Source organism: Anser brachyrhynchus (genome assembly GCF_964034855.1).
Source record: "Anser brachyrhynchus genome assembly, chromosome: 4".
Taxonomy (NCBI): domain Eukaryota; kingdom Metazoa; phylum Chordata; class Aves; order Anseriformes; family Anatidae; genus Anser; species Anser brachyrhynchus.
The window spans coordinates 47182920-47200585 of NC_137698.1; the positions used below are offsets into that span (position 1 = coordinate 47182920).

The 17666-nt window shown below is 41.2% G+C and overlaps 1 protein-coding gene across 20 annotated transcripts in view; it reads left to right on the plus strand.

Moving 5' to 3' along the window:
- Window positions 1–17666, plus strand: part of MAPK10 (mitogen-activated protein kinase 10) — a 155152-nt gene that overhangs the window by 109373 nt on the left and 28113 nt on the right. For 16 of the 20 annotated variants that reach the window (XM_080591710.1, XM_080591712.1, XM_080591714.1 and 13 more), the window contains 5 exons: window positions 1258–1387; window positions 3597–3655; window positions 5176–5314; window positions 6623–6788; window positions 9941–10012. In XM_080591710.1, the coding sequence (XP_080447836.1) occupies window positions 1258–1387; window positions 3597–3655; window positions 5176–5314; window positions 6623–6788; window positions 9941–10012 (566 nt within the window). Of the gene's footprint in view, window positions 1–1257; window positions 1388–3596; window positions 3656–5175; window positions 5315–6622; window positions 6789–9940; window positions 10013–16365; window positions 16438–17666 lie in introns of all 20 variants that reach the window. The other 4 variants (XM_080591704.1, XM_080591698.1, XM_080591707.1 and 1 more) reach the window with 2 other exon arrangements.

The window sequence follows — 17666 nt, forward strand, 5'->3', positions numbered from 1 at the left end:
CAGAGTATCTCGAAGGAAATTCATGAGTTGTTGCTTTTTTCCTTGTCTGCAGACATTCTCAGGGGGAAATCCCACCACCCTGCCCCAAATGTCAGTAGTTTACTAAAGCATTCTTCAAAGTATTCCTCACCACCTCTAGTAACCAGCTGCTTTTTTTCTGAGGGATGTATTTGGTGTGTTCCTGATGTAGGAGTAGTGTAACTGGAAACCATGCAGGTGGAGGAGGAGACATTTCAAGACAGACATTGCCAACGCTTTTTAGAGAGCTTGTAAATTTTTGTTGGCTTTGTAACTAAGCTTCTGATGTATGCTTTCTGCTTTGTACGTGGTCAGTAAGATGCTGTAAGTGAATGTCAATGAATGCCTACGGTAAGCAGGAATTAATTTCTTGAGAAAAGGGAGACTTGGGAACAGGATCTGAGGACTGTTAGTTGCAGAACACGGCTGAGAACTTGTGCTTTATGAAACGCAGAATTTGGCATTTGTGTAGTCATATTGCAGCAACCAAAATTAAAGTGGTACAAACTCACAGGAGGTGAAGGTTATCAAAATATGTGAAGGTTGTGCAAAATATTTTAAAAGCTAAAAGAGAGTTTTAGAAGCCCGTTTTTAAGAGTCTGCTTTGCAAACCACAGCCTGTATTTCTTCATGTTCTCAAAATTTTTAACTAAACATATGCAACAATTTTTTCATTACTAAAAGGAAATGACAAAGACATTTTGTGAAATTGTTCTTTTTCTAGGTGTGTAAGTAGAACTGGATGATATGGTGTATAGGAATGATTAAATAATTTGATTTCATTAAAAGTATTATAAGGAAAAGACAAAACTCATTCTAAATAAAAGTGGGGAATTTTTCACTGAGCGACCTGGTGAAGGTGTCCTTAATCATGATGGGAAAAGCATATGCCTCTCCACTGTACCCACTGCACGTTGTTGCTTTAGGAAAGAACTTCTCATCTCATCAAGTTTTTATCGTATTTTTATTTAGAGTTACATAATGTTTTCTTTTTTTTCTTCACTCCTTGAAAATAAATGTTAGCTTCCTATGAAACCAGAGTTCAGAAGCAGTGGTGCATGCTGTACTCTGCTGATGTGGTGGCACATGTTTCCTCTTGATGTCTTCTTTTTTCTCCCTTGTCCCACTACTATTCTCGGGGTGAAAAATGGGAATAATAGGCTTGAGGCCAGGAATTTGCCATCAGAAATGAAGGATGTCCTCTAAGATGTATAACCCTTTTGTTTGTAATTACTGCAGTGCTGCATATGATGCTGTCCTTGACAGAAACGTGGCCATTAAGAAGCTCAGCAGACCATTTCAGAACCAAACTCACGCCAAGCGAGCTTACAGAGAGCTGGTCCTCATGAAGTGTGTGAATCATAAAAATGTAAGTTTTCTATAGGAAACAAGTATTTTGGTTTGTTAGGAAGAAACCTCTTATGATGGATGCCTTTTCACAGGAGAGGAAATGAGAAGTGAAGTATGCTCAAGGTCTACCTTCTCTCTGACACTATTTGCCAATATAGGAGAATGAGTTTATTGCATATACTACTGTAAAGGCTGTGCCAAATGGAGCCCAGCGAGTAGGCGGGGGGTGATGGAAGGGGAGAGAGCAGAATATGTTCTTGTCTACTGTTTTTCCAGAAATATATAAGTGATGGTTGGAATGCTGGCTCCATCCTCCTGTCACTAGGGCTCAAGACTCAAAGCAGTGTTTCTTGAGTTGGAGTGCCCAGCTCAAGTGTCACTCCTTGTTCTGGATTTCATCCGAAACCTAGTATCATACAGATGTGATGTACAGATTGTGCAAGATAAGGGGCCATCATTATGAAGATTATTTTAAAAATGCTGAAGAAAGTAAAGAACCCAAAGCACTTGACCATTTCCATGTATTTGTATGTCAGCTAATAGTGTGGAGCCAGGAACTCTGAAGCCACAACACATTGCACTATTCCTCTTACTTAAAGTGCTCTTGTTGAAATAACATTAGGAAGTTCTAGACTACCCTGCTTTGTACACCCACTACCTATTGTATAAAATCTAGAATTTGTAACGAAGTAAAATATCCTTAACTGTAGCGGTGGACATACTTCATGTCTGTATGTTAATAGTAACTGTTTTAGAACTGTCTGTCTGCCTGTATGTACACTTGCTGTTTTTATAATGGGTTATGTAGGATTGCCCCAATGCATTGCTCAAGGGACTTCCCAAGGATTTTATTTTCTTATAGTTCCTCCTCTGCTGCTGTTGCTGGATGCCCCTTCCTTTCAATAGGAGTGAATTTCTTAGTTAGCTACGTTTACTCTTGCCTCAGATCCTGAAATGGCTTTCTCATTATGCAGAGCATAGATGAGCTTGAAAAGCATGATGTAAGCTGAGGTTTGATACTTTGCACCAGTCACAAATTCACATGCGAAGAAAAAGGTTTGGCCCTAAAATGACAAAAAGTGGGATTTGTCACATTTAATGTTCTCTGCCCCCACCTCTGGGCATTGACTTTTCCTTGTTTCACCTTGTCAATTGGGTGTGTACCTGCCTCTTCCCTACTGACATGGATGTCATGACTGAGCTACCCTCAGTCAGAGCAATCCAGGAGGCTTTGAAAATGCAGGGGTGAGTAGTCCTCCATGTAACCAGGAGAATGATGTGTTTTCACTTCGTTTAGAATAGACTGGAGAAGAGCAGAGGACTGCAGAGTAGTGATACTCATTTTAAATACGTAATTTTTAAAATGCTGCATAAAAGCTGAGGACAGTGCAGCATTTGCTGATTAAGAGTTTTGAGAAGTGCGCATGAAGGAGAAGATTGTCAAGACAAGCCTAGAGAGGTGGTGTAGGCAGAGAGGGAGAGGTTCAGATGTGATCTTCGTGGTGGCTTTGCCTCCATCTCCTACCTTTCCTGCTCACAAGAAGGAAAGCATGAGGAATTTGGATCCCTAAGGTCACGTTTTTCCTCTGTGCTGCTTTGCACATTGCTATCAGTGTCTTTCAGTAGCCCAGCATGTTTAAAAAGCAAGTAATACACCTTGCATAACAGAAGTCCCGTTTTGGCCTAGAACGTACCTGCCCTTCTGAAGTGCTTGTACTAAAATGCAGTACGTCTGGGGATGGAAATTGTGTCAGTTTGTGTGGACAAATGCCCTCAAAGGAGTTGAGAGTGTGTCAGAGAGAAGGAAGGTCTTCTGTTTACTTACAGTACGATGGTCCTTGATTACTTCTCCCCTCAGACGTGCATTCTCCATATATAAGACACTTCTGGCTGTTGCAAGAGGACTGTTCCCACAGACTGAGCTGAGGCTGGTCTTTGAACCTGTAACTTCAAAACTGAGAGGGCTCTTTCACCGTTATCGTTTTGGTTTATCATTCCTTACTAATCCTTCTCTCAGAAACCATTTCAAGTGCACCTTGAAGAAATCTTAGAGATGTGAGGCATTTTATTTTGAACGTTGCCAGCTTCTTACTGAGCCATGAAGTGAGAAGTGCTGGTATAAACTGAGCAGTGGAAAACAGTTTGTCCTTTAACACACACTTCAAAATGGGTTCAACTGCTTACCTTTATCACTTGTCTTCCTCCTTTTGTCTTACTCTGCTTTTCAGATTATCAGTTTATTAAATGTCTTCACACCACAGAAATCTCTGGAGGAGTTCCAGGATGTGTAAGTAATACAGGAAGTAATTAAACTAAAGCTTTAGAGACGTGGGGCATTACAGTGTACCATGAACTCAGTAACTTGGCAGAATACAAAGGCTGTGAGCTCCTCTAAAAATGATCATGTGTAGACCACGCTTTGGTAGACACATACCCTGCATTCCCATGTTCAGAGACTTCTGACATTTATAAGGTGCCAAATGTTGGGATTCCTAAGTGCTGTAAGTGTGCAAAGCCTGCTGGTGAGACCCTTCTTGAGAGAGTTACAGTTACTTGCATTTACCTTCAAATGCATATGAAGAGGTGTGAGTAGTTAAAAGGGCCTGCTTTTGTGGTGTTAGCTTGCTTGGGAAATGATGGTTGTTGCACAGCTCCCTGAGTCATGAGGTTTTGAAATGCAGCAGTTCACTCTGAAATAATTTCCCATAAGAGAGACAAATGTGAAATATTTCCTCCTTTCATGTTGGCTTTGTACTAACCTTTGACTGCCTACAATTACTTGCCTGGGGAACCAGTGCTAGGTGCAAAGGATAACTAGCGTCTCTGCTGAGCATTGTCTATTGCACAAGCACTACTGTGCGTAGCAGGAACCTGCCCTGAATGAAATTTTAAATAGTGTTTTATATAGCTGAATGCCTTTTATCTTTCAGTCTTTCCCATATTCTGTATGCATTGTATGGAAATGTATTCCTTTCTGTACTCTGATAGCAGTGATGCCAACAGACAGATAGCAGTGGCAAGTATGGTTCTGGTTTTGGTATACGAGTCTTCCGCATAAAATTGTCGCTGCAGACATGTGCAGAGCAGAGGAGATAACTAGTGCTGGGGAGAAGATGAGGCATGTAGGTCACACAGAAATAGAAAGCTAGTGTTTTCCCCAAAGTTTGAGAGTGCTTTGATGCCCTGTTATAATTAAGATTCAGCTGTGCTTATGAGAAGTCTCATAAGAAATGAGCTGTGTGTGTTCAACTTATTAACTTCCCTCTCAAGGGGACTGGGATAAGGTCCTGCTGAGGTTGTCAGTAAAGCTTATTTACCAGAAGCTCAAGACCAATTGTTTGTACTGAGAACTGAGTTTAGTCATGCAGTCTTAGGAGGGTTTTGGAGACATTTCACGTGGGGATGCATGTTTTAGCACCACTTCTCTCAGATTCCTACGTGTGCTGCGGTATCCATTCCTCATGATGATCAAAGGCCAAGTAGTCGTGTCATTTTGATGCTTGTGGCTCTTCTGTGTTCTGCATGGTTCAATTTTGTGCTGCTTGCGTGTGCATGTAAGGTACAGTCTCTGGGGAATGTACTAAGAAAGGCCCACCAAGGACAGCATTGGTGCAGTGAGAGACAAGCACCATGGCGATATGGTTGTGAGCAATTTCTGTGCTTAGCCACTCTCCACCTATGTTATATCCAGTCAGCAGAAATCAGTGACATTTTGAAACAAGGAAAGGCTTTGTTACTCACTGGAAATGATGCTGTAATTCTTCCTCAACACAGATGATAAGCTCATGACTTTGCTTTTTCATTTAGTTACCTGGTAATGGAGTTAATGGATGCCAATCTGTGCCAGGTCATACAGATGGAGCTCGACCATGAGCGAATGTCTTATCTACTTTACCAAATGCTCTGTGGTATCAAGCATCTTCACTCTGCAGGAATCATTCACAGGGTAAGCAGACTTGGGTTTGAAAGTTAGGGCAGCAAATGGCATCCTCATGAGGACTTGAGAAACCTGTTGAGTATCTTGTGTACTGTGGATCTAAGCCCTATCCCCCAGGAAAATGGCCATATGTTTACAAGTCATAGCCCATCCCCTTGTCAGACTAGCTTTTTGACCGTTTTAACAGTGAGATTAGTTGTGAACTTTAAAAAGGTCATGTCCTTATTAGTAATAACCAAACAATAAGCATTGGAAATCACCAAAGTGCATACGATCTCTGAAACATACAGAAAAAGGGTTTTGCTCTTGAAAATGCAGCTGTCTGCATCTTAATGTGCATGCATGGCATTCAGACTATCTGAATTGATGTTGTACAAGTCGTATGTGTCATTGTGTCATACAAGTATGATCAAGATCCAGCTCAATGTCATACAACTCAGATCAAGCTCCCCAGAGAGCAGGCAGAACATATGGAATTAGTACTAACCATGATTTACGTTTGCTAAAATGAATGAAAAGGCTGTGAAGTGTGTACTAAATGCATCCTCTCGTTTTACTTCTCTACCTCAGAGCACGGTGTCTGCTAAGGGCAGAGCACCCGGCTGTGAATGCCGGAGTTCGCTACCTGTGACTGTTGACAACAGAGGGAACAGTTCATGTGACTGCAAGCAGGAGGCAATACTCAGTGGATTTAAAATATCCTCATTCTTTATTAAAATGTGCTTTTACTAATTTTTGTTTCCCAGTTTAAAAAACAGATGAGAAAATATTTCTCTTCCCTTATGAAAGGAAGAGAAGAAGGGCTAATAAAATGTGTTCCAAGGTGAACATTGTTTAGCCATAAACCAAGGTCTCCTTTCTTGGCATAAAAGATGCAGAAGGGTGATAGATCTGGTTTCAAGATAGTCTTCTGGGAAAGGATGAATTGAATAATTAATATAAATCAAACAGTAAGGTAACTCCACATATACAGTTGGAATGTCTCTACTAGGATGACAGCACTTAAAAAAAATAATCATAATAATAATCAAATAGTTATCCAATCTTATTAAACTGCTGAATGCAGTTAATTTAACACTAGTAAGCTCCCACCATCCAACTAAAGCCTCCAAATATGCCAAACTAGCAACCCTTGTGAAGGATGTTGAGAGAAACAGTAGCAAGATTTTACCATGTACCTGCAAGTGATTTGTGATTATAACTATTGGTGTCAGAGAGTAAAGTAATATTTCAAGGGTGACCTAAAATATCAGTCCAGATCACTGCTGTGGCTAGCTTTATGAAGTGCAGTCATACCTCTTCTCACTATCTTTTCAGGATTTAAAACCAAGTAATATCGTGGTAAAATCTGACTGCACATTGAAGATTTTGGATTTTGGACTGGCCCGGACTGCAGGCACGAGCTTCATGATGACTCCGTATGTGGTGACACGTTACTACAGAGCACCAGAGGTCATCTTGGGAATGGGCTACAAGGAGAACGGTAGGGCTGCAATTTCATAGCAAGTGCAGTGAGACCTGAAGCGTAAGGTCTACCTTCACAACTGTAAGGGGCAACAGAAGGAGAAAAAGAAAATGTAACAGGAAATAATATCTTGAATTTAAAAGGCAGGTGATTTAGAGCAGTTTCTCAGTGTTGGGTACTGCAGCTACTGGCTGTATTTGTAGAGTGATATTGGTGAAGTTATTGGCATGGGACTGCAGAATAGTGGGAAACCTGGTCATAGTTATCATTGAATTTATCCAAGACAATCAGCCGTTTCTGAGCAGAATGCATTTGGCTTCTGTGGCTATGAAACAGGGTGTGAACAAGGGCAATTGCTGAACGAAGTATTTGGATCTGGGTCATTGAATTTTTTGGGGCAGGAAGAAGAGAGGTAAAAGCTAAAATAGGGAATCCTAGCCATTCCACAGTTTCTACAAAACTAATTAGTTATGAATTTCAAGAGCCATTTCTGCCTGTATGATAGGTTTAACTAAAGTCCCAGTTTTTGCTAATAGGTTTCATGTGGAGAAAATCTAGATATAAATTCTGCGGTTTGTGTCTCTTTTTTATGAAAAGTAGAGTTGGAAAGGAGAGAAAAAAGCTGAAGCTAAAAAACAACAACAACAAAACATGAATTCCTATGTAATCTCTCTGGATGTAAATAGGGTTTTGCTCTGAACAGTCTGTGTGGGATCTGGATACCTCTCGGTCCCTGGAAACTTAGTGAAAAGCAGGTAGGCGGTACGCACTATGAAGAAGCAAGTAGGGGCAAGTCCACTTTCCTAAAGGATGGAGGGAAAACTTTAAAAATGATTCTCATTTGTACCTAATCTGAGTATCAGGTAAACAAGGCAGGAAAGGAGGGGATAAAGCATGGAGTGGAGAAAAATCTGCTGTGATTCAGATTCTGCTGTCAAAAGCTGCCACTTTGCTGTATGATAGACTTTTCAATGACAAATGCTTGGGTAAAACAGCAAATGCCAAGACCAGGAATTTATTTAAAAGACTCCTATTTAATTCATTTTGAAGAAGCTAACCCACAGGAAAACTTTGACTAACAGCCAACGGCATTTTGTGAAGAGCAGTGAAACTGATTTTGGGAGCTGATTCTGTGACTTGAACAAGAACACAGGCATACTCACAAAACCTCTGCCAAAATTGGCAAGCCTTTGTATTCATTTTAATGTTTGTGAATTTACGGTACAGATTCTCACATGAAAGTCTAGGAAGGTGAGAGTTACTGAGCGGATACTAACCATACAGAATAATATATTAAAGAGGAGTAAAGTTTCTTGAAGTATTTTGATGTGTGTCACTATAAATTTGATCTAGGCTCAGCATGCTTTACATTGCTCCTTACTCCAAATATCTAGTTTCTTCTGTTGTGAAATGAATTATTTTGCTTTCTCTTTCTTTCCAAACATATGATTATCTTTTTTGTTATAATTGTCCCTGAAAGGACAGAAAAGGCGCTCAGTTTCACATGATTAAAATGACACTAGGAAAAAGTTAGAGACAGTTCTGTGATGAAGTGCACAGCTGGGAAGATACTAAGAATGTTTGCCATGTCTAAAGGTCCTGCTCAAACGTCCCTGGAAGTTAACAGAGAGGCCTCCTTTGACTCTCCTGGTCAGTGAATCTGGCTCAGGATGAATGGTCTTGTCTTAATTGTGCTAAGTGAAAATGAAGTCAACAGAGAAAGAAAGCAAAACATTTGAAAATTAAGGTCAGCTGTCTGAGGAGCTGGTCTGATTGGAGGCTCTCACCCAGCTCCCAGGGAAGGCAACAGAAAGGCTTGTTCTGTGTTTCCCTGCCCTGGCCTGTGCTGCCACATTACTGAAGCTCCCTTACTTTTTTCCCCTTCCTACGTACATTGCCTGTATAAGGACCGTTCACTGCTTTCATTTTCTTTCTGCACTTGGTTGGCTAAAGATGCATAATTATCACCAGTTTGCTGCGCTTCCTGTGGAAGGTCCCAAAACCATCACTCAGAAGAAAACTGCCACCGCCTCAGGCATGCTCCTGCTGTCCTGTGCCCCTGATACCTCTACCCTCCTTTTCCCAAACGGAGCATTTCACCTTTATTTTGTTGTACCAAAAAATGAGTTGTTTGTTTCTTTGGTTTGTTTTGGTTAGCTTTTGAAGGTTAAAAAGGGGGGAAGAAAAAGCGAAGAAACTGGCTATATAGTTTGAATATGACTACAGAGTGAGGATTCAAAGCAGAGAAACAATGTTTTTTTAAAGCATTTTAAAGCAGGTTTTCCCCTTCACATTGGCTCAAGGTCTCTTCCGTGCCTAGTGTCATCTATCTAGCCTTTTTTCTTGTAAGGCTTGAAAGGCTAAAAAATCCAACCCCACCCAAGTCAAACAGGTAACCTCACTTACTGCATCTAGAAACTGCAGGGAGGATCAGGAAGATAAGAAATATTCTTACTCTTGTTGGTACTTGTCTTCCAAAGCAATTGTTTATTTTAGCATTTATTTTGAGTACCTATGGAGTAAAAAGCAGATTGCATGCAAGTGTCCCTCTGTGGTTCTTTGTCGGTATGTAGGTACAGCCAGACACGCACAGATAGGTACGTAGGGACAGGACATCATGGCTTCTGACCCCAAAGCAGGACCCGTAGCTAACCCTCAAGGATGATATTTATCCATGCAGCCTTCACTTGAGTGAGTGCTTCTGTTTGGGACCTCTTGTGTAGTGCTGCAGGGAGACTCGCTCCTGCAGGACAGAGCCTATAAACTGCCTTGCTGCAAGTGGGGTTTCTTTCAGATGGTCATTGTCTGGGGTGTTTTGTGCTTTTTAATTTCCAAAAAAAAAAAAAATTTTCCACTGTAAACTCAGTGTAAACCCTGGGTCTGTGCAGTTTTTGCTTTACTTGCTAGCTTTTTCCAGCAATGTTAATTTTAAACATTTTGCACCATTGTTGCTCACTACCATCAAGCTGACTGACACAGCTTTTACTTAATCATTTTAGCTTCTGGTGAGATGTGGGGAAAGAACAACAACAACAACAAAAAAAACAGCAACAAAACAAACTGAACTGTTCTGATCACCCTGCTCTTTTCCCCCTCCTTTAGGAATAAAATGTCATAGTTAACTTTGCTTTTTTTCCTTCTTCTTCACTTCCCTGTCTCTGCTGTTCTAGTGGATATATGGTCTGTGGGATGCATTATGGGAGAAATGGTTCGCCACAAAATCCTCTTTCCAGGAAGGGACTGTATCCTTGTGCCATTTGCTGCAGCTTCACCTATTATTTGTTCCTCTCTTCCACCCCTTCCCCTTTTCCTTGTAATGAATATACCAGGACTGTAAAGATAGAAGCAAGAAATTGAATCCCAGAGGTACAAGTGAACGGAAACAGCGCACTACTGATACAGACAAAATTGAAAATGAAAAACAGATGCACAGAATTATTTCACACAAATCAGTTACTATATTTTAAAACCCGTAGTCATTCCTCTTTACGTAGTTCTTATGTGATACTAATAAACAGTGTAGAATACAAGCATTATGATAGCACATTAATAGTTTCACTTACTATTCTTCAAAGGAAAAATATGAAACAACAACAACAAAAAAAGAATCCTAATTTGGCCCATCTGGTTCCTGTAAATCTGTTTTTCTGCGTTAATGTTTTGGAAGTAGTGACTTCATAACATTTGTGGTGACATCATAATCTTTTGCTTGCTAATGCATCATGGATTTGGATTCATCTCAGTGCTGTATGGGCTCAGAACTGAGTCAATACAACCTTTTTCTTTAAAACAAAGAATTTGACTCACACAGTATAAAGCAACCGTATATCTGGTGTGGTTTCCAGGTTGAACGGAAATAAGATATTCTTAATGTAAAAATGGACTTTCCTTTACTTGCATGAGCTCTGTGTCGTAAGTTTAACTCTGTTTCCCTTCCATCTTGTTTTTTTCATCTTAGGTGATATTATTTTTACCACTTTCAAGGTGGTGAAAGCAATATTAGAAAATGAAAACAAAGAGGAGGTGCGTACTTAGCCTTCGCTTTATCACAGGCTAAGCCAGACAATCTGCTGGTGATGGCTGGGGAGTGTAGGGAGTGTGTATTTTGCCCATCAGAATAAAATGTAGCAACATGACATGGTTTTTCCGTGTTCAGAAACAAAAAGATTATTTGCAGCAGGCTGGCAGAAAGACACCGTGAAAATCTGGCATCAGCAGACACTGGCAGTTGGTGTGGAGAAAATCCAGTTTCTATAGACATACAGTCATGGAACTAATTAATATTTTTTTTGCTGGCTCTCAAGTGAACTCTGTAGTGTTTGAAAGAGTTAGGTCCCGCTTGTCCTATTTTCAGCTCTGCCGACTTTCCCTGGAAACGGAGCTCTGACCAGTGGCCAGTTGAAGCTGCAGTTAGGTTTTACCAAAGGATAGATGCAGAACTGGAGGTTTGCTGAGGAGGAATCAGCCTCGTTGTACTGGCTCCTCATCCTATGGGAGCATAGACTGGAAATATACTGGATGCAAAACCTAGGAGTGAGATAAGAATGGTGTTTTTGTTACTGGTGGACAGCTTTGAGATCTCCCTTCAGAGGTGCCAAGCATTTTGGGCAAGGCGTGGGGCAGGCTGCACAGCAAACTTCTGCTGAAATCTGAACCTGGTACTCCTGGCAACACCCCAGAAACACTGGGGTTACTCTTCTCTTACAGATAACAAGCTCTCTTCCTCTTTTTTTAAACATAAAATGAAAAAATAAATTCTGAATTTCAGCTGTAAAAATAGTGAGGATAGTTCCATTTAACATATTTGGAGAGAGGTGTGATTCAGTTTTTAGTTTATTAAGCAACTAGAATACAGGAAAAAAAAAAGATTTGTGTTAAAATGTAGCACCCTGCTTAGTGGGTCTCTCCCTTTTCAACCAGAAAGGACAGTTATGAGTCACGTCCTGCCCTGTTTCTGGCAAAAAATGAATGCTACATAATTTAAATAGTGTAGCTTAAAAAATGAAGCATGAGAATTGCTACATTTGTCTGTCTGTGAGAAAAATATCTTACAATAGAGTCTTATTCAGGGATAGCAACAGAATAACTGAGTTTTTGAACAAATGGAGAAAACATTGTGTAAATTCTGTGATAGACCAACATTTTAAATTACGAGCAATCCCATACGCTGAAAGGTGGTGTATGTGGGCCAGGTCACAACTGCTGCCATCTTTTGTTGATGGCTTTTTTCAGGCGAGCTGGTAGAAAGAAACAAAGAAGAAAAAAGGACTCAGTGCATTAATTTCCAAGTCAGTACTCAATTGTTAATCAGTTTGACCCCATGAACCTGTTAGGCTGGTTTGTGTGGGGGTCCATGTCATTTCCCCTTTGTCTGGTGCTGTTGAATCCATTTTGCCTCCTAGGTGCAATAGGGGTTGGAGGGGCACGTACGCAGCTGCAGGTGAACTTCACGGAGTGACAACAAAATAAAGCTTCCCTTGTGCTACTAAAGGCCTTCCAGCAGTGGGCTTTCTAGCTGAAGGAGGCATGTCTGTATAGAAGCCAAAATTTTCAGTTCTTTCTCGTGATCCAGAAGGATGTCTGCTGCGTGCACTTGCTGTCAGTATAAGGAGCTTACTCATTTCTAGTCTGGAGTAGGAACATCCATGTGTGCAACTGACACAGTACACATGCAAGAAAAAATTGACAGCTGCTGCCAAGTATTAAGAAAACCAAATTTTAAAAAGCTAACCTGAACCAAACAATTGCCCTGAGTTACCATTGTGCTGAGTTACTGCTGATTTTAAGTGAAATTGCATTTTTAAAGTCTTTGTGGAAATTAAAACATGGGAGAAATGAATTTCAGATTCTCATATACACAAAAAACCTCTTTCTAAGTTACTGTAAGAAAGCCATGAAATCCCTATAGACTATGGTACCTGTATGCAACCACTGTCCCAGTTAATATAAACTGAAAGTATGCGTTTTCAAAAAAAAATATTTAACTTTATTAAAATGGTCTCTGGACACCTGTTTTTTGGTATCAAGAAGCCCAACATTGCTGAAGTCATTCATCTAATTGACCCAGTAGGACGCTCGAGATGGAGCAGGGCTGGAGGATGGGGCCATTCAGGCGCTGTCAGGTTGCAAGGAGCTAGCTGGTGTCCAAAAAATAAGCACACCTTCCACCCTCCTGCAGTGTACCGGCTAGCAATTGCCTTTTGTGTCTTTTTAATTGCCCAAAACAGACATTGCAAAATACTGTCAGGGAGGCTTCTTAGTCTGACACTGTCAGACCCTGATGGGAAGAAATCTAATTTTTGGTAGACCTCTGGACAGGTTACAGACAAAAGTGTTCCTGCAAATTCTAGTAAACCTTTGTAGTCCTCTGCCGAGTTTCTCTCTGTGTTTGCTCGACGCTTCCTCCTTTTTTGTCTTGGTTACATCAGTAATAGTGGGATCAGCTAAAATCTACCCAAACTGGGGTGCTGTGGAAATAAGAGAAGTCTTGAAAACTGCAGGACTTTGCTGAAGTTGTGCTCAATTCTAGTTAATAACAACTTCAAATTTTCATATGACTTCATTTTAAGGACTGGAAACGTACTTCTGTGTATTTTTTTTAAAGACAACTAAAAATGGAGTATTTTTGAGTGAGAAACCTAGGAATATCTGAGTTGCTGAAGCCACATTGATGTTCCACAGGTTTTGCCCATATGAGACAAAGTCTGTCTCAAAGAGACTTCAGTGCAGCTATGAGGATGGTTTGGCTGATGCCATTCCTCTCTCTTTTTAATTCCAGTATGCATATTCTAATGGTTTATAGTGCAGATTACATTTAGTATAAGACCCCCGTACTGTCCGTAATGTGCGTGGCATTTGGAGTGGGTCTCAGCAGCTACAGTGGAGATGATCCATTGCTCCTTTCCCTGGGCAAACAACAGCCTGGACAGAGAGCAAGTGAAGGACCTGAGAACTAGCCCATGAGGCTGGGGAGGACCACAAAGCTTATTCAGCTGCACCTGCATCTCTGGCCTCCAGAGTTTCCTGCAGCATGTTTCTTGAATTTTACTTAAAATGTCACGATTTCATTGAATGCAAACCGGAGCTGACTGCACAGCTCTGAAGAGCCATCTTCAACAGGAGCCTTAGCGAGAGCAGTTGTGGTTATTTCATCTGGGCTCCCTTTCATAGTCTTTAGTGAAGTCCCAGAGGTGGTGCAGAAGGAGGTTACGGGGCCATTTATTCAAGATGGCAATGGCAGGGAGGCATTTGGTGTCCTTGGAAAATGTTCTTGTAGTTTGAAGTATTCGTACGCATTAAGGCAGGCTGATTAAAAACAGGTTGTGTTTTGCCATTAACTTCAGAACAGCTTTGTGCAGCAGTCTAGTTTGTAGAGACTGGGGAAGGGATAAAAATTCACCACTTCTGGTAATCCATGTCACAGGTACTTGGAGAGGGGGCTTCACATCACGGGCTGCCCGAATTCAGCAATTTCACTTCAAAGACTCAGGTGAAAAGTTGTGGATTTAATTCATTAATGGTCATTTTCAAGTGATCTTAAAACATCAAGGCAAATAGTTGCTAAAACTGGAGTTGTACCTGAAGCTGTGCAGATCTCTTCATGACAATAAATCAGTGTGCATTTGTTTGAAGTTTAAAGATATTCCTTGTGTTGGTGGAGCATCACCAGTCTTTTTGAATATCTTGCTTTTGGAAAAAAAATCCTGAACTAATGGAAATTTTCAGCGGTTTGGAATTGAGTGAAAATATTCTGAGATTTTGGGTGGGTTGTTTTTCTGATGCATGCAATACTGAAATGACTCAGAGTCTGTCTGGATTTATGCCGGACTTCATGAAACACCGGGCTGAGGCTCGCAGAGCATTGCACAGCAGTCTCAAAGCCTTAACTGGGGCCGCTGATGATCACTGCTGTGTATGCCTTGTAACAAACCCCCTCGCCTCCAGCTAACCGCAGTTCAAGAAAAGGGCTCTAATTTGACTTATTTCTAAGAGGCTCAGGGGGGCGAGCAAGAAGGCAGAGGTTTTTTTTCCTCTTCAGATATCAGATATATTCAGATGTTCATCTTTACTGCTTCCGAGTTGGGTGTTTTCAAAATTCCTTCCCAAAGCCTGAGGAATCAAGTAGAATAATACTATCTGCCTTGCAGAGTTTTCTGTTCAGTGAGTCACTGAGTGAGCTTCCAGTTGTGCGTTGTTGACCACAGCGCAGAGCAGTAACGTCAGAAGGCAGCCTCTGACATTAAAAAGGGGTTAATAACAGATGAACAAACAACTGCTTGCTCTATCTTCTCCTGATATTTTGCATGCCATTTAGCTTGTGATGAAAGCAGCAATAATTTGCATCTCTAGGTTTGCTTACTGCTTCCTAACAAGTAGCCTTTTATTTATTTCTCTACTTATTTATTGATTTGTTTTGTAGAGATTAAGCTTTTCATATGCTAAGTAAAGCAACAGGGAGCCTTAAACCAGGCATGTAGATTGCCACAGATAGGACATTTGCATTCAAAATCAAATCACCTTTCAACTGTTGCTCAATGTAAAATTGCAGGAGTAAATTTAACCAAGCAGCATGATGCTTTCATTTTTCCCCGCAGCTTCTGGCCCTGAGAGACCAGGCTGTCCCTTTTTATGCTTCCATGCCCTATGGCTTAATCATAGAGCAAGGACAGCAGAGGTAATGTGGTTTCATGGTATTGGTACTGGGGAAAACACCAGTTCAATGTGACACACTGGACGGAAGGAATTTGATTTTCATCTCATGTTCTGGTGTAAATTGTGGTTAGCTTTGTTTCAATCCAGCTGAACTGCTCTTCTCTGTACCAGGTAAATAGTCCCCCGATTTGCTCTGAATTTCAGTGCAGAAGGTATGGCTCAGTGCTTTTCTGTCTCAACTGTCGTGTTTAGAAATCAGCATTTCCTACCACGCCGAACAGAAATCTTAGGAGATTCTCAAGACCCCTGTCTCTGATGGACTGATGGCTGCACTGAGATCCCGTGGAATTGAGCCGGCAAGCTCTAAAGAGAGCATAATGGTAGTTGAATAACCTCAACAGATTCTGTTTCCACCCCTGAATAATTGGTGGATGTGTCTTCCTGGGGACCCAGGGTTCCTTTGTGGCTGCTGGCAGTTCAGCTTTTGAAAATACGCATGGATCTCAGTAGCTGAAAGGATAAAGGAAAAGCAATTTGCATATCCTCACTAAATGCAAAGACCAGCATTCATTTACAGTACAAAGCGGTATAAACCTAGGTAATGAATGCAAATGAAAACTTAAAAAAGACAATTAATTAGTGAATTTTAATTATGAATGTTCTTTTGACACAGTAGCCAGCTGTGGGTCTCATTTGGTTTTCTGCATTTAATCGTTATTGTCTTGCATCCACACTGGGTAACAAAAGCTGATGGAGTCTATTTTTCTCAGACCTGCTGCGCTGCCATGCAAGGCGCGTGCACAAGCAGGAACACGTCGCGGAGGGCACGAGGCAGGTGGGCTGCAGGCCCTGCGCTATGGTGGCATGACTGGATAAGTCTTCTCATTTATTTGTTGTTCTGTTTCTGTTTTCTTGTTTACCTTCATTTCATTTTTGTTTTCAGTTGACATGTGGTCAGTAGGGTGCATCATGGGAGAAATGATTAAAGGTGCTGTGTTGTTTCCTGGCACTGATCGTATCCTTCCCAGCAGCCGATTTGGCCTCAGTAGGTACTTGTGACCCTTCCCCTTCCAGCTCCTGCATGCTAGACTAGTCCATTCGTACTGCATCTAACAAGCTGGGTTGAAAGTACCACTGCGAAATCCTTGCAAGCCACAATGTCAATAAACCATTACATCTCTCAGTAAAAGCCTTACCTGGAGAACACAGTGAGTATAGCGTAAGGAGAGGGAAAACATCCTGCACAGTTGGTCAGAATTGCTTCCTGCTGATAGCAGCCAGTGACCAGTTGCTTCCAGTTCTGTTGTGTTATAAATGTCTGTTCATTAATTATGGGGTTTCTTGCTTCATAAATGACAGTCTTTGTAAGTTCAGGTTGTGCCATGGTAGGCACGAGTCGCCATTTGCCTCAGCATGATGTGGGAGACATCCTGCAATTTAGGAAGAAGGTAGGATGAACTCAGGCCTTGCTTGTCTTAGCTGCCCAAGTGGTGTTGAGGTAGGGAAGCAGGAAATGGCCTCGTTTTGGGGATTTCTTCTGCCTCCCATCACTAAAATTATCCCTTAAATCTGTAGCAGTTGTATGACTCAAAAGGCCAGGGGCTTCCTCAGAAACTGTTCTAAGGGACTTCACTCATCTTTTTATCTAAGTCTTGTAGCCATTAAGTGAAATCAGAATGTTTCGGACATCAAGAAGCGATGGTTTATAGTCAAAACATTTTAAATCAGTGGCCCAGCGCTCCAAGCAGACTTGGTATGTATAATTTTCCATAGAAACCATTTTGCACTCGGGCCCGAGGCAGCCATCACACTTCTTTGATTGGATGCTTTAGGAAAACCTCGATAGGAACTTTGTTATTTATCAGCTGGTCAAAGCGGTTCCTGCTGGGAGTACAAGCACCAGAACTGTGCACATCTGAAGCCAGTGACTCGTGCTCCGTGGCCTTCACAGATGAGAACTGACCATGGCCTGCACGCCAGGTTTCCTTCTGACTAAACCCTGTAGTTCAGTAGGTGACAGAGGAGTTTCCAGGCACTATTCATTTTTAATGCAACTTTCTCTGAAAGTGTGTGTATATTTGTGTGTATGTATGCTTGCATATGCATGTAGTGTTACATACTAATTCAATTTCGCACTTCGCTTGTGGCCTCATTCACCCTTTAAAGGGTTCAATATACTGATTAAAACATGAAAAAGTAATATCTAAAGAGCAGAAAATAAATGAAAGTAGGCAATGATATTTT